Source organism: Trichomycterus rosablanca, chromosome 4 (genome assembly GCF_030014385.1).
Source record: "Trichomycterus rosablanca isolate fTriRos1 chromosome 4, fTriRos1.hap1, whole genome shotgun sequence".
NCBI classification, from domain to species: Eukaryota; Metazoa; Chordata; class Actinopteri; order Siluriformes; family Trichomycteridae; genus Trichomycterus; species Trichomycterus rosablanca.
Window position 1 is genome coordinate 40863160 of NC_085991.1, and position 22013 is coordinate 40885172.

At 39.0% G+C, this 22013-nt stretch overlaps 1 protein-coding gene across 1 annotated transcript; it reads left to right on the plus strand.

Annotated features, from left to right (window-relative positions):
- Positions 1-856: 856 nt before the first annotated feature.
- Positions 857-20985, plus strand: fxr2 (FMR1 autosomal homolog 2). The gene is made up of 17 exons (XM_062994307.1): positions 857-1510; positions 5028-5080; positions 5968-6061; positions 6640-6711; positions 8665-8813; positions 8937-9030; positions 9133-9249; positions 9585-9755; positions 9914-9992; positions 11783-11892; positions 11996-12082; positions 14485-14704; positions 15601-15780; positions 16838-17038; positions 17128-17226; positions 18421-18512; positions 19297-20985. The coding sequence occupies exons 1-17, from the start codon at positions 1424-1426 to the stop codon at positions 19405-19407; spliced, it is 2016 nt and encodes a 671-aa protein (XP_062850377.1). The 5' UTR covers positions 857-1423; the 3' UTR covers positions 19408-20985.
- Positions 20986-22013: the final 1028 nt, after the last annotated feature.

Here is a 22013-nt window from a genome sequence, read left to right on the forward strand (position 1 = left end):
TATTGTATCTCCCCAACTGTTTAATTGTACTTCTTTATTCATTGCACATCAGCCCCGATGCCAATCTTTATTCTGGATCTGCTGCACCTCAAATAAAATGCTATCTGATGAAGACTGAATTAAATTGTTAGTGTGAAGGCTTTACTTCATTTTATGATTAATGGTAAAGCTGGTCTCTCTCTCTATGTTCAAAGTTATTTGTGAGGGCAAACTGACAGATGACTTAAGATGTTAATTATTTAAGCTTTAATTTACCCATTGAACGGGTCACCTTGGCCATCATCGCAACAAGAGAGATTTGGCAGGAGCCGCCACTGGTTGGACGGCAAAAAAGACAAACCGGTACTAAAGAAGATAAGATATTCTGGAGAAACACTATTCATATGATCACCAGCAGACATAATAAGTTTGACTGCACTTAGTCATAGTATCAGCAACCAGTAGTGGGTAATAACTGAATAACACCAACAAGATTTTAGAAAATGAGCTGCACATCAAGCTCTGTTTTTGTTAGAACTGCTGACAGATCTGGCTTAAGAACAATATCTTAAAATACTTTTCTTTATTCCACTCAAAATGCCATTTTGTCCAAAACTGACCATACAGTATGGGTTACTACTTCTTCACGACGCAGCATGTCTCAGGACAAACATGTAGGCTACATAGATGGTTTTGTGAATCGGTATGGCTAGTAAAAAAGAGTCGCCTAAATTTAGTTCGGAGACACTACAACCAATGAGCAGTAGTTTTGTGTTACCCGGCCTCTAACGTATCCACCAATGAGCAATAAGTCTGTGCCTGATTGACTGATGTGAAGTCTAATCTTAGGTCGTGAATTCTGTTGTGGGTGGGACTTGCGGTTGTAGGGGTGGGCATTTGGGGGTCATTCACAGTCGCGCATTTTTGCATTTTCACTCGGACGGCGTGTGTGTGAGGGGCGGACGGGCAGCGATTCAAGCAGCTGCCGGTCAATAACATTAGCACCGCGAGGAAGCTTAAAGCTAGCTTTGTAACCTATAACACTACCTACATTGTCCATTAACATAACACAAGCAGTGAACTTGGCCTGCTGCGTTATTTAGCTAGGTTACCGGTAACCGAAAGTATTTCAGATAGCTAATTAGCGACCGTTAGCTGTTTGCTAACACGGCCGGTCATTATCAGTTATTAACCGACAGTGTTCATCCCAAACCCGTGCAGCTTAGCTAGCCTGACCGGCGCAAAATAAGCACTTGCTAGAAGAAAACACAGCTAGCAAGCTAACGCTAAACGTTATTGAATTGTGTGTCAGGGCTAGCTAGCTAACCGTAGAAATTTCTGTGCCGTTCTCCAGCCCTTCTCCTTTCACACCGAAACGCTGGAAATCCGAAAGACAAGCGAAGAGCCGGCAAAGCTGGGGCTGCTAGCGGAGCCGCACGGCGGCATGGACGGAGTAGCCGGCGTGGACGGAGTAGCCACCATGGACGGGCTGCCGGTGGAGGTGCGCGGATCTAACGGGGCCTTCTACAAGGTAAATTACTTTATACAAACCCAGCTACAATGGTACATACACAGTGCGTCTCACCTAAGGTTCATTCACAGCACCAGAGCTTTTGTAAGACTTGAAAGCACTTTGTATAAAGGCCTTGGTAAACATAAAGCTCTGCTGACCAGATTTTGCATGGTTGAATGGTTGATACTAGGATAAGATCACATACCAAATTGAAGATCCAACTATGTCAGTCCAGCTTTACTCATCAAAACAATATTTTTCTTCATATAAAAAGAACCAATTGTTTTGTAACTATAATCTTAAAGCTTAATCGCATTTACTAGGGTATCTATTGACAATTGCCTGGGTAGACATCATGTAAAAGCACCCTATAGTCCGAACACAGAGTAACCTGAGGTGGTAGCTGGTTCAGTCAAAACCTGTTAAAACTTTTACACAGTGAAGAAGCAACATTAGAAACAGTAATATCAAATGTTCAGATGGATATGCCTTCCAGGCAGGTTTTTACAATACATCTGGAATGATTATAAAGTCAATCCTTTTACTTGGCTTAATAATAACTTGACTAAATGTATAAGGGCAGCAACTTGACCATGTAGAAAAAAGTATTCTTTTTTCAAACAGGGTTTTTTGTCTAGTTAATTCAGTATAGTTAATTTATTGAGGAGACAAAGTGGAAAGTGCTTTCTGGGGTGTCTACTTCTCAAACAGATCACAGCTTTTCATATGTCCAGAGGGAATCCTTATTAAGTTGGTTTCTCAGCCTTGTAACTTATAAAGTTTAAAATCTCAGTTGCATTAGTAATGTCCAACACATTGCTTAACAATCTGCTATCTCAAACAACAGAGAAACTGTGCAAATTCAGCTCATATCCCAGTAATGAGCCTTTTGAATGAGTTTTCAATTCCAATGTGGTGACCCTTTATGATGCTTGTGTGATGTAACGTTCAGCTGCACCCATGTGAGTCAGTTAAGTGTCCAAAGCATTTATCTGAAGTTAGCCCTGTGGTAATAAGAGCAGCTTTGTTTTACTGTTTGACTATAGTTGTTGGGCAGTAAACTTCAATCACTGTGGCTTTATACATTTCAGTTTAAAATTGGTGCCCTGTGATGGACTGGCAACCTATCCAGGGTGTTTCCTACCTTTTTCCCAGTGAACTGGACCAGCTGTGAGTCTGAATAGGATAAAGCGGTTGGTAAAACAGACAATGAATGAATGAATGAGCTTAGAACTGGGGATTGTGGGATGCTCATCACAACACACTTAGGGAAAATTAATAAAGTTATTAGCTGGTTGAGGACTTAACACAACCTGGTCCTGGTTATGCGTTTGGTATGTTCAAATAATGTATGGATAATTTTAGTTTCTTTGTTTGTATTTAATCTATATAGTGCACACGTGATGAGATTTTGCCAACATAGTCATTGCTAGTCATTCATATACTTAAATAAACTACAATTTCTTCATTATAAAAGATAAACTTTGATGCTTACACAAAATGCTATGTATCTTTTGGCATCAGTTTAGATACAGGGTCTGACTTATGAGATTTGTGATTTGCTAATCATGAGATTTAGAGCAATAAGCTGTGGTGAAAAGCTTACTGGCAACTACAGTCCAATTTACACTGCCACATAGCTTTCTTGGCTGAATCCAGATTGATTGAAATAGTCACATATGACCTGACTGGGGATCTTCATATTTTGCTGGATTGCTGTTTACCCTTGCTTACTTCAGTTATTTAAGTCTCAATGCTGAATTAAAATTTACATGACGTCAATGTACGTCTGTCTAATACCATTACTTGTTTCATCTGCTGCCTACCCTCAGAAGCAAAATTATGCTTCTGTGTAGTTTTGCATTGTGTTCATAGTGTTCATTATAGTAGCAATGATATTAGACACAATTTATGCTGTATGACTTGTCTGGAGCTTTAATTCTGAATGACCATGGCAGGTGTGAGAGGAACAGGTGATCACAGCACCGACACTCAACACTATTTTCAACCCCCACTGCAGCCACTGTTGGGTTTGGCTGAATCCAGTTCCATGCTGGAATTTTAATTTTACAGGCATTAATTTAACATTTAACCAATATCTTGCACTACCACTTTCCCTTTTCCTCTTCTAATTTGCTTCATTTTTGTAGTCTTTCTTTCTTTGCTTTGTTTTTCCTGCTTATAGTACTACTTGCTTGAAACTCTGGTCACTGATCTTGTACAAATAAAATTAAAACCTCAATAAAATAATTTTGCCTCATCTTGGCTCAGCCATCAAAATCGGCTGGATTCTCTAGAAACATTTGTAATTTAGCTTCTTGTTTTTGGTCATTTCATTTGTCAATTATTGCCATTATTAAAGCATTCATTGCCAATAGTTTCATATCCTATAGAAAGTTATGGTTTATTATAAGCAAATCAAGATTGTGCAGGAATTGAATAAACTTTATTCAGTAAAGTAACTTTACTCATTAGCTAGTAACTGACTAGTAACTTTGATTAATTTTGGTTAACTCTGTTGGCTAATGTAGCCACATGGTCATTATACCTTGTCGACTGGTCTGTTCTCATCTAGTGTATCACTGATTCTTATTCCAAGAGCTCATAGACCAAAAAAAGTACTTGACTTAACTCCCTGTGAATGAGAAATGGCAGGGACACTTTGAATAGTGCCTTAACTTTTCTCCTGAGGCTAGTATCTCGCTACTGTGATGTGCAAATAAATTCAGGAGCCTACAGCTTTACAAACGACAGCCCTGTGTTGATCACTGAAGTTTTTCAGTGCTGTCAGTTTAACTCTATCTAAATTAAAATCATATGCAATATTTAAGTCAGGTTTTGATGTGCATCCACGAATGTGTGACAATATGTAACCTGTGACTCTTTTTTCCAAGCACTAGTACGTCTCTTCTAAGTAGGTGAGATACTGTAGGTCTTGAATTACTCTGTCTTTTTATTCCCTTCCTGTTCCATATTAGGCAGTGTAACTCTACCAGAACTGTCACTTATCCTGTGCTGTAGCAGTGGGGGTTGGTGTGTGGCATGATAGAATTGTGGTGGCATGATGGACGATGAACAGATTTTAGAAGGGGTCCTATAAGTGTGAGTGGAGTAACTTGAAGCAAGCCGGTTACACTACGCATTCTATCGTAATCATAGTAGACTCTCCCTAATTCATATTACACTACACTTTCTCTTTGATATGCACTAGACTTGTGCCAGACACTGTGTGTTCATGCATATACAAGACTTGGTTTGGCTGTCAAAGGAGTTTGAAAGGCCTCTTATAGCCTCTTGAGGCCAGAAAAGTGAGGCATATAAATATTAAAAAGGAACTTGCATTGTTCATCCTGCTTTTACTTAAAATGAGCCAAAGTCATACTTTGAGAAATGTTTACTGCAATAAACTTTTGATTTTTGATTTCCCTAGATTTTATATTCTTATTATTTTCCTAAAATTAAATATTGCTGGTTAATTGTATCATAAAACATTATTCAGTTTAAAGTCGAACATGCTGTTTTTTTGTCCTTTCAGGGTTACATCAAAGATGTCCACGAAGACTCCCTTACTATAGTCTTCGAAAACAAGTAGGTATATTTAACTTAATTGGTTAGAAAAAAATAAGAACAAATGCTAAGATTTTGGGGTCACATACAACATATTGTTCCATTCATATTGTTTTCCCCCATTTATCCCACATGTTAAGAAAAAAAGCAGCTTTCATACTTCTCTTACTCTCTCTTCCCAGCACCTGTGGCTGGCTAACACCCCTTTTAAATTATAATCTTTTGCTTTTTATAATTTTATTTTTAATCTCTCTTTGCATCAGTCAGACTTTACATAACTTTACAGTAATGTATAGCCCTGTACAGTTTTAAGGATTTCTAGGAGGATTTCATAGGCCTGCTCACTATCACATGACTTAATATAAAGACAAGATACCATAAGCAGATTTAAACATAATGCCGATCCTGCCATAAAATGAGACATATGTTAAACATGGTAACACAATCAATGCAACAAAACAAGCAATCAATCTACCGTCACAACTGCAGAACGTTGTTGATAGTCAGTTTACAAGTAATCATGACAGACATACTTAAAAAACTTAAGTATGGTTGTTATGCAATTTAAAGAGGTCTGAGTAAGCCAACTGTTTTTGTGTGTCTTTTCTTTTTGCATAACGTGTTGTTTATGACACCTAAGCACATCCTTAATCACACAGGCTTCATATTGTAAGTTTTACCATTTCTTGCTATGGTTAGTGTTTCCAGCTTGGTATCTGATTTGTTATAGACTTATGTAATATGTTCACAGACAACATATTATTAGTATTATTTAATCTTGCATTCCATGCCAGTGTTGCAGTCTTGGTTAGCTTTCATTTTGGTCTAAATGAAGCATTAAATCAGTGAAAGCAATTAGTGGCTTCCTGTTTACGATACTAAGTTTGTGTGTACTCTTTTTCTATCAGCTGGCAACCAGAAAGACAGCTGCCATTCAGTGATGTGAGGTTGCCGCCCCCACCCGACTACAGCAAGGACATTGGCGAGGGAGAGGAAGTGGAGGTAGGACAGCTGCCATCCTAAACACCCCTCCTCCAGACGACAACCCAAACCTTGCATATAATTGCTAGGACCACCTTGTCAGCATTCTTTAAACTTAAATTAACAGCTGGCTGGGAAACCCATTTTGAAAGTCCTCATGGTTATCAAGCTTAGTGCTCACGATTTTATTTCAGGTCTTAGTTTTCAGTCACACATTTTGGGGATTTTCCCAAGCCTTCCCCCAGTCAGCAGCTTCACTTGCAGTGCTGTTGTAACAAGTGTAATGTTTTTGATTGAAAACTTAATAATTTAATAATTTTGTCCCCCTCCAAAATGCAGTGTCTTGGTTTTTACTGTTAATAACTGTTGCTGATTTGCTTAGCTTGAAAATTTAAGTGCAAATTGACTTGCTGAACTACTTGCTAGGTTTAACATTCAGTCCAGGAAGCTCTTACACTTTCAAATTGTAATGGCATTTGGATTAGGCACTTCTAATGTCTATGTAGTTTAAACACTAAACTGTAAGAGAGATGTTAGCACTCCACTTTTTGCACTTCACTTATACACGTTTACCCTCTTTTTTGTCTGTTGTGTGACAGGTGTACTCCCGAGCAAATGAACAGGAACCCTGCGGCTGGTGGCTAGCCAGAGTGAGAATGATGAAGGGCGAGGTGAGCCAAAACTGCTTGTTTAAAATTAGTACTCACTGACTGGCTGCGTGCCTGATATTTTTTCCAATATAAAGCTTTAAGTTTGGAAGAAATAAGTAAGAACTACCAGGAAAGATGGCTCTGATGGACTTGATGTTCTGCTCTGATTTACTCAAAGTAAAATGTACACAACAACTGAGAGTTCCTCTCTAAACAAAGTACTTATTTCAGGGAATGTTTCTTTCCTCCACTGTTTGTTCTTGTGCACCAGCTGTTAGACTCTTGCTTTAGCTTCGCACCAGCTTTAGTCACTCACTGGTTATTTAAAAAAAATGTATTGCAACATTTTTTGTAGTAGTCATATTGTCTGTGAGGTGAGTTCTGATCTCTTGTAACTGATATGTTATTGACAGAAGTCTACAAAATGGAGTCTTTTTTCTGTTTTTTAAATTTACAACTGTGAAACAAAAGAAGGCCAGTATAAACAGTCCTTGGTTAGCGCTAATTTTTTATGTTGACTTGGCATCAGGTAGGCTTGACTGAATTTATCCTCAAGCATTGGCTGTGAATTCTAGTGACAGCCTTTTGGGAGCCCATCTTGCCCTACTAGCACACATACACAGAGCCCTGACCTATTTACCCATAAACCTGCCACTCATATGATCTAATGTGATGCCAGTAATGTACGCTCCATATAATCATGTTGCTGCACGGTTATCTCTTGTACATTTTAAAGCCAGTTTAAATACTCTACTTTGCATAGGCTTTGAACAGTAATCAACCTGAATATTCAAATTGATTTAACATCAACTTTGTGACTTAATCATACTTTTTAAGATGTTTTTACTTGCTTGACTTGCTTAACTTGATCAAGAACACAGCACAAATGTGATTCTTTCATTTATTAATTCATTTTAATGTTTTTCCATTGCTTTATCCTGGCAAGTTTGTGGTTGGTCTGGTTTCCCTGCAATCACTGGGTGCAATGTACTAACACACCCTGAGCAGGACACCAATACATCACAAGGCCTCGACCATCCTCCTCTCAGACATAGCCAGTCTTGTCTGTATGTAGGCACCCGACTAGCCAGTAGCACAGCTGGGGACTGGAAACGTGGATCGGTGCAGTGGGATTTACCGCTTTGCCACCCAAGCACCCTCAGCACAGATTTATTAAACTTTTTTTTTTGTGGGACATAAACCTGCGTACATGAACATCTGGCCTCATTTTTCACCACATTTGTGTCCCAGTTCTATTGCCTGAGCCAGCTTTCTTTTTACATACACTTGTCTGATTAGGTTAAAGCAACACATGGTAATGCAGGAGATTATTACATGCTTGCCTAGTTGAGTATAAGCAAATCCTTTTTAGTAGATTAATGCCAAGCACTTTGATTTGCTTATTAAATACAAGGGTGTTTGCTAATTGTCCCTACACCCTTTGTCTCTGACCAGTTTTTCTTGCTTCAGTATTATGTATTCTAGACTGGTCCCAGAATCAACACATGGGTGTTTTAGTATGGGTTCTTGTAGAAATGTTTGTAATGGCAGCTGTTTACAACCAAATATACACGGATGACCCAAAACATTAGACTGTCCACCTGTGGTATCTGGTACCAGGACTTTACCAGTAGTTTCTTTAACTTCTGTATTTTGCAAGGTGAATCATTCCACAGTGCAGAAAACAGAACTTGTTGCACCATTTATTTATTTGATGTACAGTTATGATGTCAGCCTGCCCATTGCAGTTGATTTTAGAGAAAGAAAGAAATTAGCATGGGCACTCTGACTGGCCTGTGACTACCCAGCCCCATACACTGATGGATTTGCTCTGTGTGTTACACATTTACCTCATCACCAGGATGAAAATGATTTGTTGGTGGCCCCAATGTTTTGGCTAATCAGTGTACATCATAGCTAGTGCATATCACTAATGTTACGCTTTGATTGTTTTTGTGCACCATGTTTTCTCAGTTCTACGTGATAGAGTATGCAGCATGTGATGCCACATACAATGAAATTGTCACTTCAGAGCGTATTCGTCCAGTCAACCCAAACAGCCCCTCCTCTCAAAACACCTTTCACAAAGTTATCATTGCTGTGCCTGAGGATCTCCGAGAAATGTAAGTGTGATGACCGTCACACACAGGCCCATTTTTAAGATGTTTTTATCTAATGGCTAAAAAGCTGAGATTGAACTCATCTTTTAATGCTTGTATTTTGAATCCCTTGATCTAAATTTGCAGCTGTTTAAATGACAACCTTCACAAAGACTTCAGAAAAGCAATTGGAGCTAACTGCATCTTCTACAACACTTCGGTGCACGAACTGGTTGTACTGGTAAATACATTTCACTGTTTTCCTTTCCTTTATTCTTCATTTATTGTAATAATTTACAAAGGCATGGATGTTACATTAAGTGCACATGTTTTCTTCCTCCAGTCCACAAATGACTCCACAGTGAAACGAGCATCTCTTCTGAGTGACATGCACTTTCGCAGCATTCGAACCAAACTCATGCTTATGTCCCGTAATGAGGAGGCCACCAAACATTTGGAGGTGTGTTAACACACACAAACATGCACATCTTTAAGATTTGATGATGATGATATGTACTTTGCAGGACCACTTTACTCCCACTCCTGTATGATGTATGTGTATTCAATTTGTTTAGCCAGCTGCTGACATTGTCACATGATTGTAGGTTCACCCTTGTAAACCAGATAATTGCAACATCTAAAAACTTGACATTTTATTTTTGATGTACAGAACCAACACAACAACAAGCACGGATATGTGAACTGTGGTGTCTTAGAGCAGAAAAAAAACAAATACAGTACTGAAGGCTTCCATAAGTAAGCCTCATGTCTCCCCTGTCTTCTTTTGTACTTCAGACGAGTAAACAACTGGCATCAGCCTATCAGGAGGAGGTGCGAGTACGTGAGGATCTAATGGGTTTGGCTATTGGCTCCCATGGTGCAAACATCCAACAAGCACGCAAGGTTCCTGGAGTTACCGCCATTGAGCTTGAGGAGGAGAGCTGCACCTTTAGAATCTATGGAGAGGTGTGTGTATATGCGATTTTGTATTGTATATAAGATTTATTAAGCTATGTGAAGCTTGTTTGTGCCAAAAAATGTCTAACAGTGCTGCAATATTCAGTTCTACCAAATAACGCATGAATTATTATTATAAATGAATTCTGTTTTTCTTACTCTGTCAGTCACCAGAAGCTGTAAAGCAGGCTAGGGTATATCTGGAGTTTAAAGAGGACTCGTTTCAGGTACCCCGGAATCTTGTAGGTGAGTTCATTTTGAGTTGTAAGGTTTTCCTGAGGAGCTGAACATGGCATCTTGAATTGCTCATGACCTCTTTCCAATAGTAATAGTTAATTAATTTTAAAATTCTAATAATTAAAACGAGACGTAAGTTCAGGACCTGCATGATTATAAAAATGTGCAATAAAATTCACATTTAAAAACTAGATCAGTCAGGTGATGTCATTCAGAATGAGAGTGTGATTTTTTACAGTGCTACTGCAGTTTATGGTCAAGGTTTTAGGATTGACTCTGGCTAAAGTTACTTTGCATGGGAAAACTTCAAATTGTCTGTTATTTTCAAATTGTCTTTAAAAAGTTATTTTCAAATGCAGGCAATTCTGAAGATCAAGAAAACCTCATAGGGGTGTTGAGCAGTGATGGCATAGTTACCTTGAAAAAGTAATCTGATTACTGATTACTCCTATAAAAAGGAACTTAGTTACTTTTAAAATCAAGTAATTCATAAAGTAACTAAGTTAGATTACAAGTTACTTTATTAGTTATATAATGCGGAATATTTCAAAGATATTCCTTTGCAATACTTTATCATTTGGCTGCCAACTTGTGTGTACTGATGAGACTCAATTGAATCCCAGAACATGCTAGTGTGAATGCATGGAAAACAAATTTTAATTTTCTTTCAAGAATATGATACAGACTGACCAACACTATTATGCTAAATCAGCATTGAAAATTGACTTTACTTTTAATAGCCTTCTACAATGCTGGAGCTTCTTAAAACGGAAGATTTTCTTTTAAATAGAAGTGTTATTTACCTGCTATTAAATTGTTTTCCAACAAAATCCGCCCAATTTGGCGGATAATCGCCCAATCTGGCAACACTGGAATGCGCAGAGAAGCTGGCGCTTTTACTCGTAGCGCGCCACGAATACTACTAAATAGTACTACTGTACTTCTGTAATTGTGTTGGTGGTTGACATTTATGTTGAGTGTGTTACTGCACTGTTTTGGTGAAGAACTACTCATCTGAGGTGCGCTGCTCCTGCCTGCAGAAATGCTTCCGCAAAAAAAATTGCCGGTAAAGCGGTAGTTGGGGGGCCAGAGGGGTGGCCGGAGATTACTTTATGGTGGCCATGGCAACCACTGGCCACCCCCTGGCTCCGCCCCTGCCAAGAAGAAAGCAAAAATATCTTTTCACTAAGGAAAATGACAAAAATAGTAACGCACAGTAACTTGGATAAGTAACTTTAATCTGATTACTGGATTGGAAATAGTAACGCGTTAGATTACTCGTTACTGAAAAATGTGGTCAGATTAGAGTAACGCGTTACAGACCATCAGTGGTGTTGAGTCAGAAAAGCGTTTTTTTGCAGCGTTTGCATCTGACCCAGTTCTCAGCAGCACAGACAGTTCATACAGTTTTGTCATAGTGTTGTTTCTATTTATGCAAATGGCCAATGCCGTTTGACGATCTGCCAGTTTTATTTCTAACAGCATCCCCTTTCCATGTTCACCCCATATGTTTCAAACTTTATCTCTAGTGAGTCTGTTATGTGACCCAAAAAGATACATGAGGAACAGACAGTTCTTTTTGAAGAGTGTTACAATCACAAGGAATGCATTGTTCAATTTGTCTTGCTTAATATTGGTGCAATATTTCCCTGCTGTAACTTTAGGTATTAAAACTGGTTTAAACAGGGAATTCAGTGTGGTGTCTGAATGCTTATTAATTAGACAATAGTAATTTTGAGGTCTGTGTCAAAAATGCCTTCAAGTTATTTAATGTTTCATCAACAAATGTTTCATCTCAGGCAAAGTTATCGGAAAAAGTGGCAAAATCATCCAAGAGATTGTGGACAAATCTGGTGTGGTGCGGGTTCGGATTGAAGGGGACAATGACAAAAAGCTGCCTAGAGAGGAGGTAAGTCAACTGGGATAATTGTATTTTCTTTCTTTATTATTTTTTAAATACTATAAAACACCTGGATTTAATATTTGTATGTCTCTTATTTTTATGTTCTCAGGGTATGGTTCCTTTCATCTTTGTAGGAACCAAAGAAAACATCAGTAATGCCCAAGCCTTGCTGGAATACCATGTTGCCTACCTGCAGGTTAGCCTGTCTTCCACATACTCATGTCACATTTCTATAACATTTATGGCATTTAGCAGATGATTTTATCCAAAGCGACTAAGTTATGATTGACTACAGTGGTAACCTAGAGAAGGTGGGATTGAACCAGCATCCTTCTGATCACTAGTCCATAACTTTTAATAACTGAGCTGCCACCGCCCACAAGAATATTAATGATAGGGCAGTGATAGCTCAGTGGTTAAGGTACTGGACTAGTAAACAGAAGGTTGCCGGTTCCAGCCCCGTCACCACCAAGTTGCCACTGTTGGGTCCCTGAGCAAGGCCCTTAACCCTAAATTGTTCATCGTGTTCAGCTCACTGTGTAAGTCGCTTTGGATAAAAGGGTCTGCTAAATGCTGAAAATGAAATTAATTATATATCAAAGAAATATAATATTATGTGTCTACATAGGATTTCCCTTATTTAAAATCCAATAGATTCAGTATGTGCTTCTTCAGAACAGCATCAGACAGTTGGCATACTGTGAGAAACTGGATGTAAGTGAAAACATTATAAATGAAAACATATGAAATTTACTATCTAGGATGTCTTCCTGGCTCAAGGTAAGGTGTCCACATACTTTTAGACTTTTATGTGGCACAGCAGTAAGTCAGTCAATGCTCTCATAGTCCTGTTCTCAAGCCCAGATAAAATGACTAAGTGTAAAGACTGACAATTTAGGTATGTGGACCAGCCAAAAGATAAAAACAAAAAAAAAGTACATGTACACACACACAGTTGTAATAAAAACACTCAACATCCAATCCACAATGGTATTATGGTAAACTGCATCAAGCGGATGCACAGCAGATAAACAGTATTAAAGATGTTGTACAAATTTTTAGGCCAGTAGATAATATATACGGTCATAACATTTTATTCGTTATAAAAATTTATTTCAAAAAAGCAACATTATTTGCCAAGACTATTGTCATGTTTCTGTCTAATTACAGTTATCATCTTAAAATGTCATCTGGCTTTCTTTTTCTATTTTTGTGATGCAACATGGCCTGTGTTTAAAATGGTTACCCAGTTTTATCAGCAAAAAATTCCAGACGGCCATGTTGCACTTGTTGAAGTGGTGGAAATGGTGGCTCGTTCTAAATGTCACCTGACCACATCCCTCATGGAAAGCTGCTGATCGCACCTCTCTTTTTACCCACCACCAGCCAAAAATAGCTTTTATGCCCCTACCAAGAGGGCAGTTTAGGAGGTGAGGGTATGTTGGAAGATGGATGACGGTGTATGTGGCCATATGCTTCTCAGAATATCCCCCCAGACCCCTGCACTGGCCCTTGCTGCACCCTCCTCCAGCTTTCAGCTGCTGTTTGAACGGTGCAGCTGTCACATTCTGGAGTGACATTCTCTCACTTACTCTCACATACACATGCTTGGCTTTGGTTAATAAAAGCCACCATACTGACTTTCTTTGCACTTTAGCCATCCTTAAATAGGTCATTCTCCATGTCTGTCATTTCTGCCATGGTTTTCTGTGTTCAAAAAATTTATTATGCAGCTGGTGTGCTGAGCAATCTTTTTTTTTGCTTTTCTTCCGTTTATTTTGTTATCCGAGACATTTTTGGTAATACTTTTATTACACGTGCTTTGCAACATATCTCATGGACAAACGCTTCCTAAGAAAAATTCCTCGGGACAAACTTTAATGACAGAGTAAGCTTGTCTACATATACTAAATGTTTTCATACTTCGTATATGCAAGTTTTAGAATGTTTCATAGGTTCTTCATTTCTATAGGTTTTGTCCCGAAGGGAACATTTAAACTTTAGCACTTTAGATTTAGATCTTTAGATTCTCGTGTGCTGGGATGTCTGTTCAGGGGTTCCACAGAATCACGTATAAATATACATTATTTTTTTAAACTTATATATTATCCATGCAACAGTTTTCATTTGCATGATTAGGCGTTATGACTGAAATTATTTAGATTTAACTTTACAGATTGTTTGCATAGTTGTTGAGAGAAACTTAAGCAATATTCCCAAGCACCATGACCGAATTACTTGCAAACAGTAATGTGGCGGGAGAAACTCAATTGAATTATATGTGTTTAAATGCCAAACAAAAGCTACTAAACAGTCAGTAGAACTCTCAAAAATGTAAAACAATAATCACATTAGCTAATAGATTTGGAATGTGTATTGGGGAGTAGTACTGCGCCACACCCGTGTGTCTAATCTGTAGGGAAAAGTAAGGCAAGTGTGACATCCAGAAAATGGATGCATTAAAGCTGTTAACTGATCAATGATAATTATTATTTGCATAGTTACAAAACGTTTTTATTTGATAAAGGTAATAGGAGTGTTCCATGACAACAAGATAATCACATCTACCTCTTTTTCCTTTTTTTACTCTTAAAACAGGAGGTGGAACAGTTGCGTCTTGAGCGGCTACAGATTGATGAGCAGCTTCGTCAGATTGGCGTAGGTTATCGTTCAGCTCCAGGTCGCACTGGAGGTCCTGGTGCCAGCGATCGTGAGAGGGGTTACCTGACTGACGAAAGCAGCAACTCTCTTCAGACTTCCCGCACCTATGGAGGGCGAGGCAGAGGACGCAAGGCCAACAATGCATACTCTGGATATGGTAAGATATGGTAATTCCACACATGTAAATAATGTTGTGTGGCAGGCATTTGATCAGGGAGATAAATCAAATGTCCTGTTAAGGTTTATAGTGGGAGAAAAATTTATTCTGCCCAAAGAAATCCTGAAAGAAATACTCCCCCAACATCTAGCTGTTTTGTCTATAGTGCATGGGTGCTGAAAAAAAGGAAAAAGTGAAATTACTTAATGTACAATCATACCCACACAAATGCAATGTTAACCAGAAAGTTTTTCCTAATTACAAGGTTCATACACATCACCGAAGTATTGCAGACAAAATGAATAAATAATTTATTGGAAAATGGTTCATTACTTTTTAAAAGTAGTCATACCGTTCCATTTCTACTAGCCACTAAACCCTCACTTGTTTGTATTTGATCACTGTAAGTCACTTTGGATAAAAGCGTCTGCTAGATGCCGTAAACGTCAAATGACTTACTGATGCCAGAGGAGATAAAGACTATGATGTCTGGTACAGACAAACAGCAGAGCTGCTGTGGCTCAAATTGCAGATATTTTCAATGGTGATGTGACTGTGTCCACAACACACACGCGCTGAAGCTGAGTAGCTGTAGCCTAGTCAAAATGTTCTTGCTAACTCAAGTCTACCATCAAAACCACCAACGTTGGGCACACACAATCCAAGCACTTCAGGGTTAAGGTCCTTGCTCATGGGCCTAACAGTATCAATCTGGCACTGGTGGGGCCTGAACTAGGAACCTTCCCATTATAGCACCTTAACTGCTGAGCTACCACTGCATTCTTAAGTCATTCTGTCAACCTCGCCACTGTGCCTAAAGCTAAAGTATTTTTGTGTCTTAAGCTAAAGTATAAGACAGCAGCCCTGAATTTACTTTCACTCTTTGTTTCTGATAGGAACAAACTCTGAGCTGTCAAACGCATCTGAATCAGAGGATCTTGGAGAGAGAGATTCTAGGCCCCGAGGAGTAGGAGGGGAGGAGAGGGGCTCCAGGAGAGGAGGCCGTGGTCGTGGATCCAGCACAGGCAGAGGTCGTGGAGGCTCAGGACCCCGCAACTCCAATACAATCAGCTCAGGTGCCCATTTTACACTACATGAGTTACATGAGTTTGTATTTATATTAGACGATCAGCAGTATTTAAACAGTAATATTAACAGTATAAAATAAATTAAATGTAATGCTTTGTGACACTGATTTGGAGAAGGCTTTTTTCTTTATTATGATAACTGTGCACAAAGTGCTGTCCATAAAGACATTTGACCTGTATATTCATTGAACATCTTTGAGATGAAATAGAGCATTGATTGTGAGCCAGGCCTTCTTGGCACAGGCACTCAAAAATCTTGTGCTAAGCCTTTATATAAGATTGGAGGATTTTGAGTTTTCCAACGACCTCGTGGTAATGCGTCCATGTACTTTTGGCTATATAATGTACTAGCTGAGGATACGAATAATTCAGCTGCCACGTTTTCTAAAAATGCAGTAAAAACTTAAACATTTTCAGTGATTCACTGACAAAAAAATGATAGAATGTGATGCCTGCAACACACACAAAAGCTGGGACAGAGGCAAAAAAGGATAAGGATGAAACTGGTTTGGAAAGTTTCATAATTAGCAGTTTAACTGGTAACAGCTGAGGTCATCAAGATTGAGTATAAAAGGAGCATTCACCAGTCTTAGTCTTTGCAAGCAAGGATGGATTGTGGTTCACCACTTTGTGTCAAACTTTGTGGGAGAATTGTCCATCAGTTTAAAGACTGATTCAAGACAGTTTCTCAGAGCAAGGTTGCAAAGAATTTAGATATTTTACCTTCTGCAGTTCATAATATTATAAATCTCAGTGCAGGAAGGCCAATGGCTGAAACTGCTTTAACAACTTTTCTGGAAATGAGGTTTGTATAATTGTTTATAATGAATAAAAGGTATGTTTTAGTGATTGATAGTAGGTGGTTATATAAAAAAATATATCTATTACATTTTAACTTGGAGAAAAGGAGAAATGTAAAATGGATCAGATCATTGTCAAATCAGAACATGATTGCAATGACTTGGGCTACAAGTGTGGAAAGGTAGCAGTGTATTGTGTTTGTGACCATGTCTCACTTTAAGTCTGTGTGCCTAATTCCCGTTAGTGCTCAAAGACCCGGACAGTAACCCCTACTCTCTGCTGGAGGGTGAGTGTGATGTTGGCGGTGACACAGATGCCAGCGAGAGCATGGGTGGCAATGACCGCCGAAGGCGCTCCCGTCGTCGCCGCAATGACCAGGAGCCCAGTGTGATTGATGCCGCCAATGAATCAGATGGGCAGGCAGGTGCAAGCGAGAACGGACTGGGTACGTAGTCAAAGATATTTTGTTTTTCAAACATGGTAATCTTGCTGTGTTTAAAAAGTTAACATGCCCTCTCGGATGGCATATTTTAGATGATGAAGGCAAACCCCAGCGGCGCAATAGAAGCCGGCGCCGGCGCAATCGTGGCACCAGACCCGACGGTGGCTCTGCTAGCCGTGACAGACAGCCTGGTAAGGGAAAGAATATTGGCCACTTTACAGGACTTATCTTTAGAAGGCACAAATGTTGAATATGTAGTGCTAACACGAGGTGTCTGCCAGTCCTTACAATCTTGTCTACCAGTGCATACCTTGGACAGGGTGCCAATTTATCACAGGCCTTATGCCATCCTCCCAATCCTGACATATCCAATATGTCTCAGCGGTGGTGGGCTGAGATACATTGGCTATAGCGTCACAAGAGTGCCTATTGTGGATAATATCTCTTTAAATGTTTAGAATATCTTGGACTGGTGTTTTTTCTATTGAACATCAGTTATACAAACTGTAGACGCTAGATGGCGCATATTACCATATTAATTCAACTTAAAACCTTAACGTTATATATACAGCATTTAACCTCCACGACATGAACTCAACCACTCACCTCACTGCCGCCGCCGCCCCCCCCACCCCCCCACCCCCATTGGCTGCACTCGCCAGGTCGTTATTATTATATTACAATATTTTTGTTAAGTAAAATTAAAATAACTAAAACTGTGCATTAAAAACACCAGAGCCAGGCATTTGGACTTGAAGTCTAACTTCTGAGTGAGTACTTTTAATTAATTCTGATCAGCTATCAGCACATGCAATTTGTTGAGGGGGCCCAACATTTTTTTTTTGCACTGGGGCCCATGAGCTCCTAGTTATGCCGCTGGTGTTGCATCTAGAAATGGTTCATATTATGAGCGCCTGTTTTCAGTGGCAGGATTATAAACAGGAAAAGATCCTCACTTTTGTCAGATAATGTGAACAGACTTGTCATTTTAAATAACTGGCTGAAAGATGGGTAGCTGTTAACAACTCTATATAGGCATTGGCTGGCTTTCTAAAAATTATTTAGATTTAATAATTTTATCACAATTTTATTAATGTTTTTATTGGTAAACATGTTTTTGCAATAAAAATGTGCATAACTTAAGATTTTACTTAGTTATTAGTTTGCGATTAATTGCGATTAATTTGGTTCTTTAATCGCAATTAATCTCGATTAAAAATTTTAATCGCATGACAGCCCTACTGTTTATCTGTATTGTAGCTATATGAAACATCAGTATTGTGAAATACCTTGTATATGAGTTGTGCTGAAAGATACATGTCTATGACAATCATCTAAATGGTGGCTGACATCTGATTTTCAATGCATTTTAAATGTTTTTACAGTTACAGTGGCCGACTTCATCTCTCGTGCAGAATCTCAAAGCAGACAGAACCTGCCAGTGAAAAAAGACGCATCACAGGCCTCTCATCCTAAGGTACATAACATGAAAGGGCAGAGTTAAACACTTGGGTTGGTTAAAATTTTTGGTTGGTTTAATTGGTAGAATTACGCATTAAGAATCTTTTGCGAAAAGACCAACTAAGTCAAAGATGGAAGACGTGCGTCCTGTAACATCTGCCAAAAAGCTAACGGCTCATTCCTCCATAAGATAATAAAACCAAAAATTAAACATTGTCATGGAGACGTGAAAGCCTGGGCTGCTTTGTTCCTGCAGGACCTGGATGACTTAAAGGTCCTAATTTAAGATTTCGACGTGGCCTAGTCAAAGTCCTGACTTGAATCTCAGTGAGACGCTATGGCAAGACCGTAACCGGGCAGTTCATATTTGAAAACCCTTCAGTTTAGCAAAATCAGAATAATTCTGCAAAGAGGATTAGAACACAATTCCTCCACAGTGACGTAAAAGTAGCGCTGCAAGTTCTCGCAAACGTTTCATGCAGTTTCTGCCAGGGTTGGCACAACCTGGAGTGTTCATGTGGTCCATAAAGGTTTCTTCAGTAAATAAATTTAAATCTTTAATAAATTGAAGGATTATTTAAAAGCTGTAAAGGTGTTTGTGTTGTCCTTCTGTTAAAATTAATTGAAAGACCCGAAGCATTTAAATGTGACAAATTAGCAAAAAAAGAAATTAGGCAAGGGTCGAATACTTTTTATTGTACTGTATGTGCCAAGACTTGACCAACCTTTAACAAACCAAAATCTGTAGGCAGAAACATTTAATTATATTTAATAAATGACCTTATTGCTTCCATCCACAGGAGAATGGGACCAGTGTAAAGAAGGAAGAGCATGCTCCATCTAAGCGCTCCCCTAGCAACGGTGTGGCTTCGTCTGGAGAGGCCACCACCCTGGTGAACGGTGTTTCATAAAGAAACAAACATCAGCTCATCACTCAAGACCAATGTCTAGAGCAAGACACAACGGCGATCTGTTCCTGCTTGCATTTACATAAACCTTTAAACAGACGAGTGAAAATCGACTAAAAATCTTGAATTCATATGAGATTGAGGAGAAAAAGATATTTAAAAAAATGACGCATCTACTTAAACACGTAACAGTGTATGTTTATCCTATCTATCAGTACTTAGTGCTTATTTAAGACAAGCTTGCCAAAAAGAGCTGGTGGATATGATTCAAAATAGACGTAACTGAACACAGGACGTGACTGTTCATTTTTATTTTGGCGAAGAGGTTTTTTTGTTGTTGTTGCTGTCGTCGTCGTCACTGTTGTTGTTGTCTGATTAATTTGTTTTCTTTTCTTCACTGGTGTGGGATTGGTTACATTCCCAAACTGATGCATCTCTGAAACAGTATTAGAGGCCAGGGAGGAGCTAGCCGAGCAATGGGGATTGAGAGAGAAGCAACTCTTGTAATAGTCAGTTGAGGTGATGGTACTCTTTGAGATAAAGGGTGTGTGAGAAAGTAGAGACATTGTGCCTTGAATTTGAAAAAATTTAAACTTGAGCGTTTTTGTTCTGGTGGTGAAAGATGCTGTTTTTTCTTCCAGATGAGTATTCAGTTGAGACGATGAAGGCAGGGTTAGGCTCGACAAGAAAAGACAGAATAGATAATGATCTATTAATGCCAAACATAAAGGTGAGAGCTGCTTATCTGTGGTGGGTGTCATGAACTGGACGGCGTTGTGTGTGTCTGTGTGCGTGTGTGTGAGTGTACACGTATGTGTAGTTATTAGCAATGGAACCATAGGCTATAATTTGGGAGTACTGTTACATGGTCTCTGAGCTGACCCTATGAAAAGGGACATAGATGGAATGCAGCCAAGTTGGATTAATAGGTAGAGTGGCAAATGGGGACTGCTGCACAGACAAACGGACAGTTGGAAACCTGCCAGCATTAGTTACATCCAGAACTGATATCCAAGCAAACATCAGTGCCTCTAACCCCAAAATCAACTGCTGGTGGGAAAGTGGCAAAAGTACCGCACCCAGGTGCAGCTCCGACAAACGAAACAAGGTGTTTTAAAAACACTGTGCCTGCAGAGCGCTTGAGAAGGCCACGACTTTTGTGATCTCCCCCTAGTCGATGGGGTTGGTTTATACACAAAGTAGTGGTCAGGAAGGCACATTGTATTGGAAATAGCACATCCTTAGAAAAGTTGAGAGCCAAACGTGCACACATGAAAGTGTATATGAATACAAAGTACACTCTGATGATCTCACTACACAGTTTAGACCTCCTGGGTCTCTTATCAAGGATCAAACCTAAATTGTCGTCCATGTGCCACTGGAGGACAAGTGACCGTGGTGTCTGACCTGAACGAGATGTCTGTCGCGGTTCCTGACAGTCGCGGTCAAAAAAAGAAGCACCCGGGAGATTTTCATCTCCCTTCGGTTCATGTTAATGTCATCTTGGTTTTTGCTCTCAAACTTTTTTCGGTTGTACTTTTCACATCATAGAAAAAATGAAATAAAATGGAAGAGAAATCATTTCTACAATGTGTCTTATTTCTGCCTTTTGTTTCTTGTGTTTTGTAGTTTCTGTTGAGGCCTCTGCAAAACACTTTTGTTAGACTTTAAAACATCTTTTTGGTACTATTAGTATTAAATCATACAGGTAAGAGGTCCAGTCTGGTACTAATGTAGTGTTTTTAATGCTGTGGCTGGTCAGTGTATATTTTTGCAATTGGCAAATATTGATTGAACAGTTAAATAATTCTGGTTTTAATCTTTTTTTTGTCCATAAATTGACATCCTTTCTAAGTAACACAATGTTGTTTCGACATCACAGTTTTCTTCAGCATGATGTTGAAAGCTGTTTTCTTCCTTCCCTTAACTAGAATTTCAGTTGAATTCTTGCTTGCTAAACATATGATTTAAACACAGTTTATGGGAAGCAATTTTGACACCATACATTCTATTCCTTTCTATTCCTATTCATTTACACTAACCAGTTGACCCTAGTCAGTTGCTGCGGTGAGTTTTAGCTGCAAGTTGTGGTGATTTATTTAGCTTGGATAATTTATAAGCTACAGTGAATTATATTTCTTAATGCGTGTGTCCCAAATGATTGATGAAAAGGGTGTTTCAGTAAAAATGTTGGCCAGGCTGTGAACTCGAAGAAGAATGGAAATGCTGTTCATCAGTCAACTACACAAAGAATTAAGGGCAACAGGTAAGTTATATATTGTATCCGGACAGGTATAAATAATATGTATTTGTAGTACACTAGTTGAATGATCAGTATGAATCCATGAGTGACTGATCTATGGCTAAACTGTTATAGCAAGATAAGTTTAAGTAGCTCCAAAGCAGCAAGAGGAGCTCAACAGGCAGTTGTGGTGGGTACCCATCGACAGCTTACCTAGAAGAGACAAGTTTTGAAAAGTTTCCTCATCAAAGCCATACAGGGTTTAATGTCTGATATGGACCAACAGTAGAGCTGCTGTGGCTCGAATTGCAGCTAATACTGGTGATGAGGTGAATGTGTCAACGCTGTGCATCGAACCCTTCTGTGT

Coding starts and splice junctions, on each gene's coding strand:
- fxr2 (XM_062994307.1), top strand. CDS start 1,424: ATGGACGGAGTAGCCGGCGTGGACGGAGTAGCCACCATGGACGGGCTG. Junction 9,250..9,584: donor AGGCCACCAAACATTTGGAG/GTGTGTTAACAC, acceptor TTTGTACTTCAG/ACGAGTAAACAACTGGCATC. Junction 15,781..16,837: donor CTCCAATACAATCAGCTCAG/GTGCCCATTTTA, acceptor AATTCCCGTTAG/TGCTCAAAGACCCGGACAGT.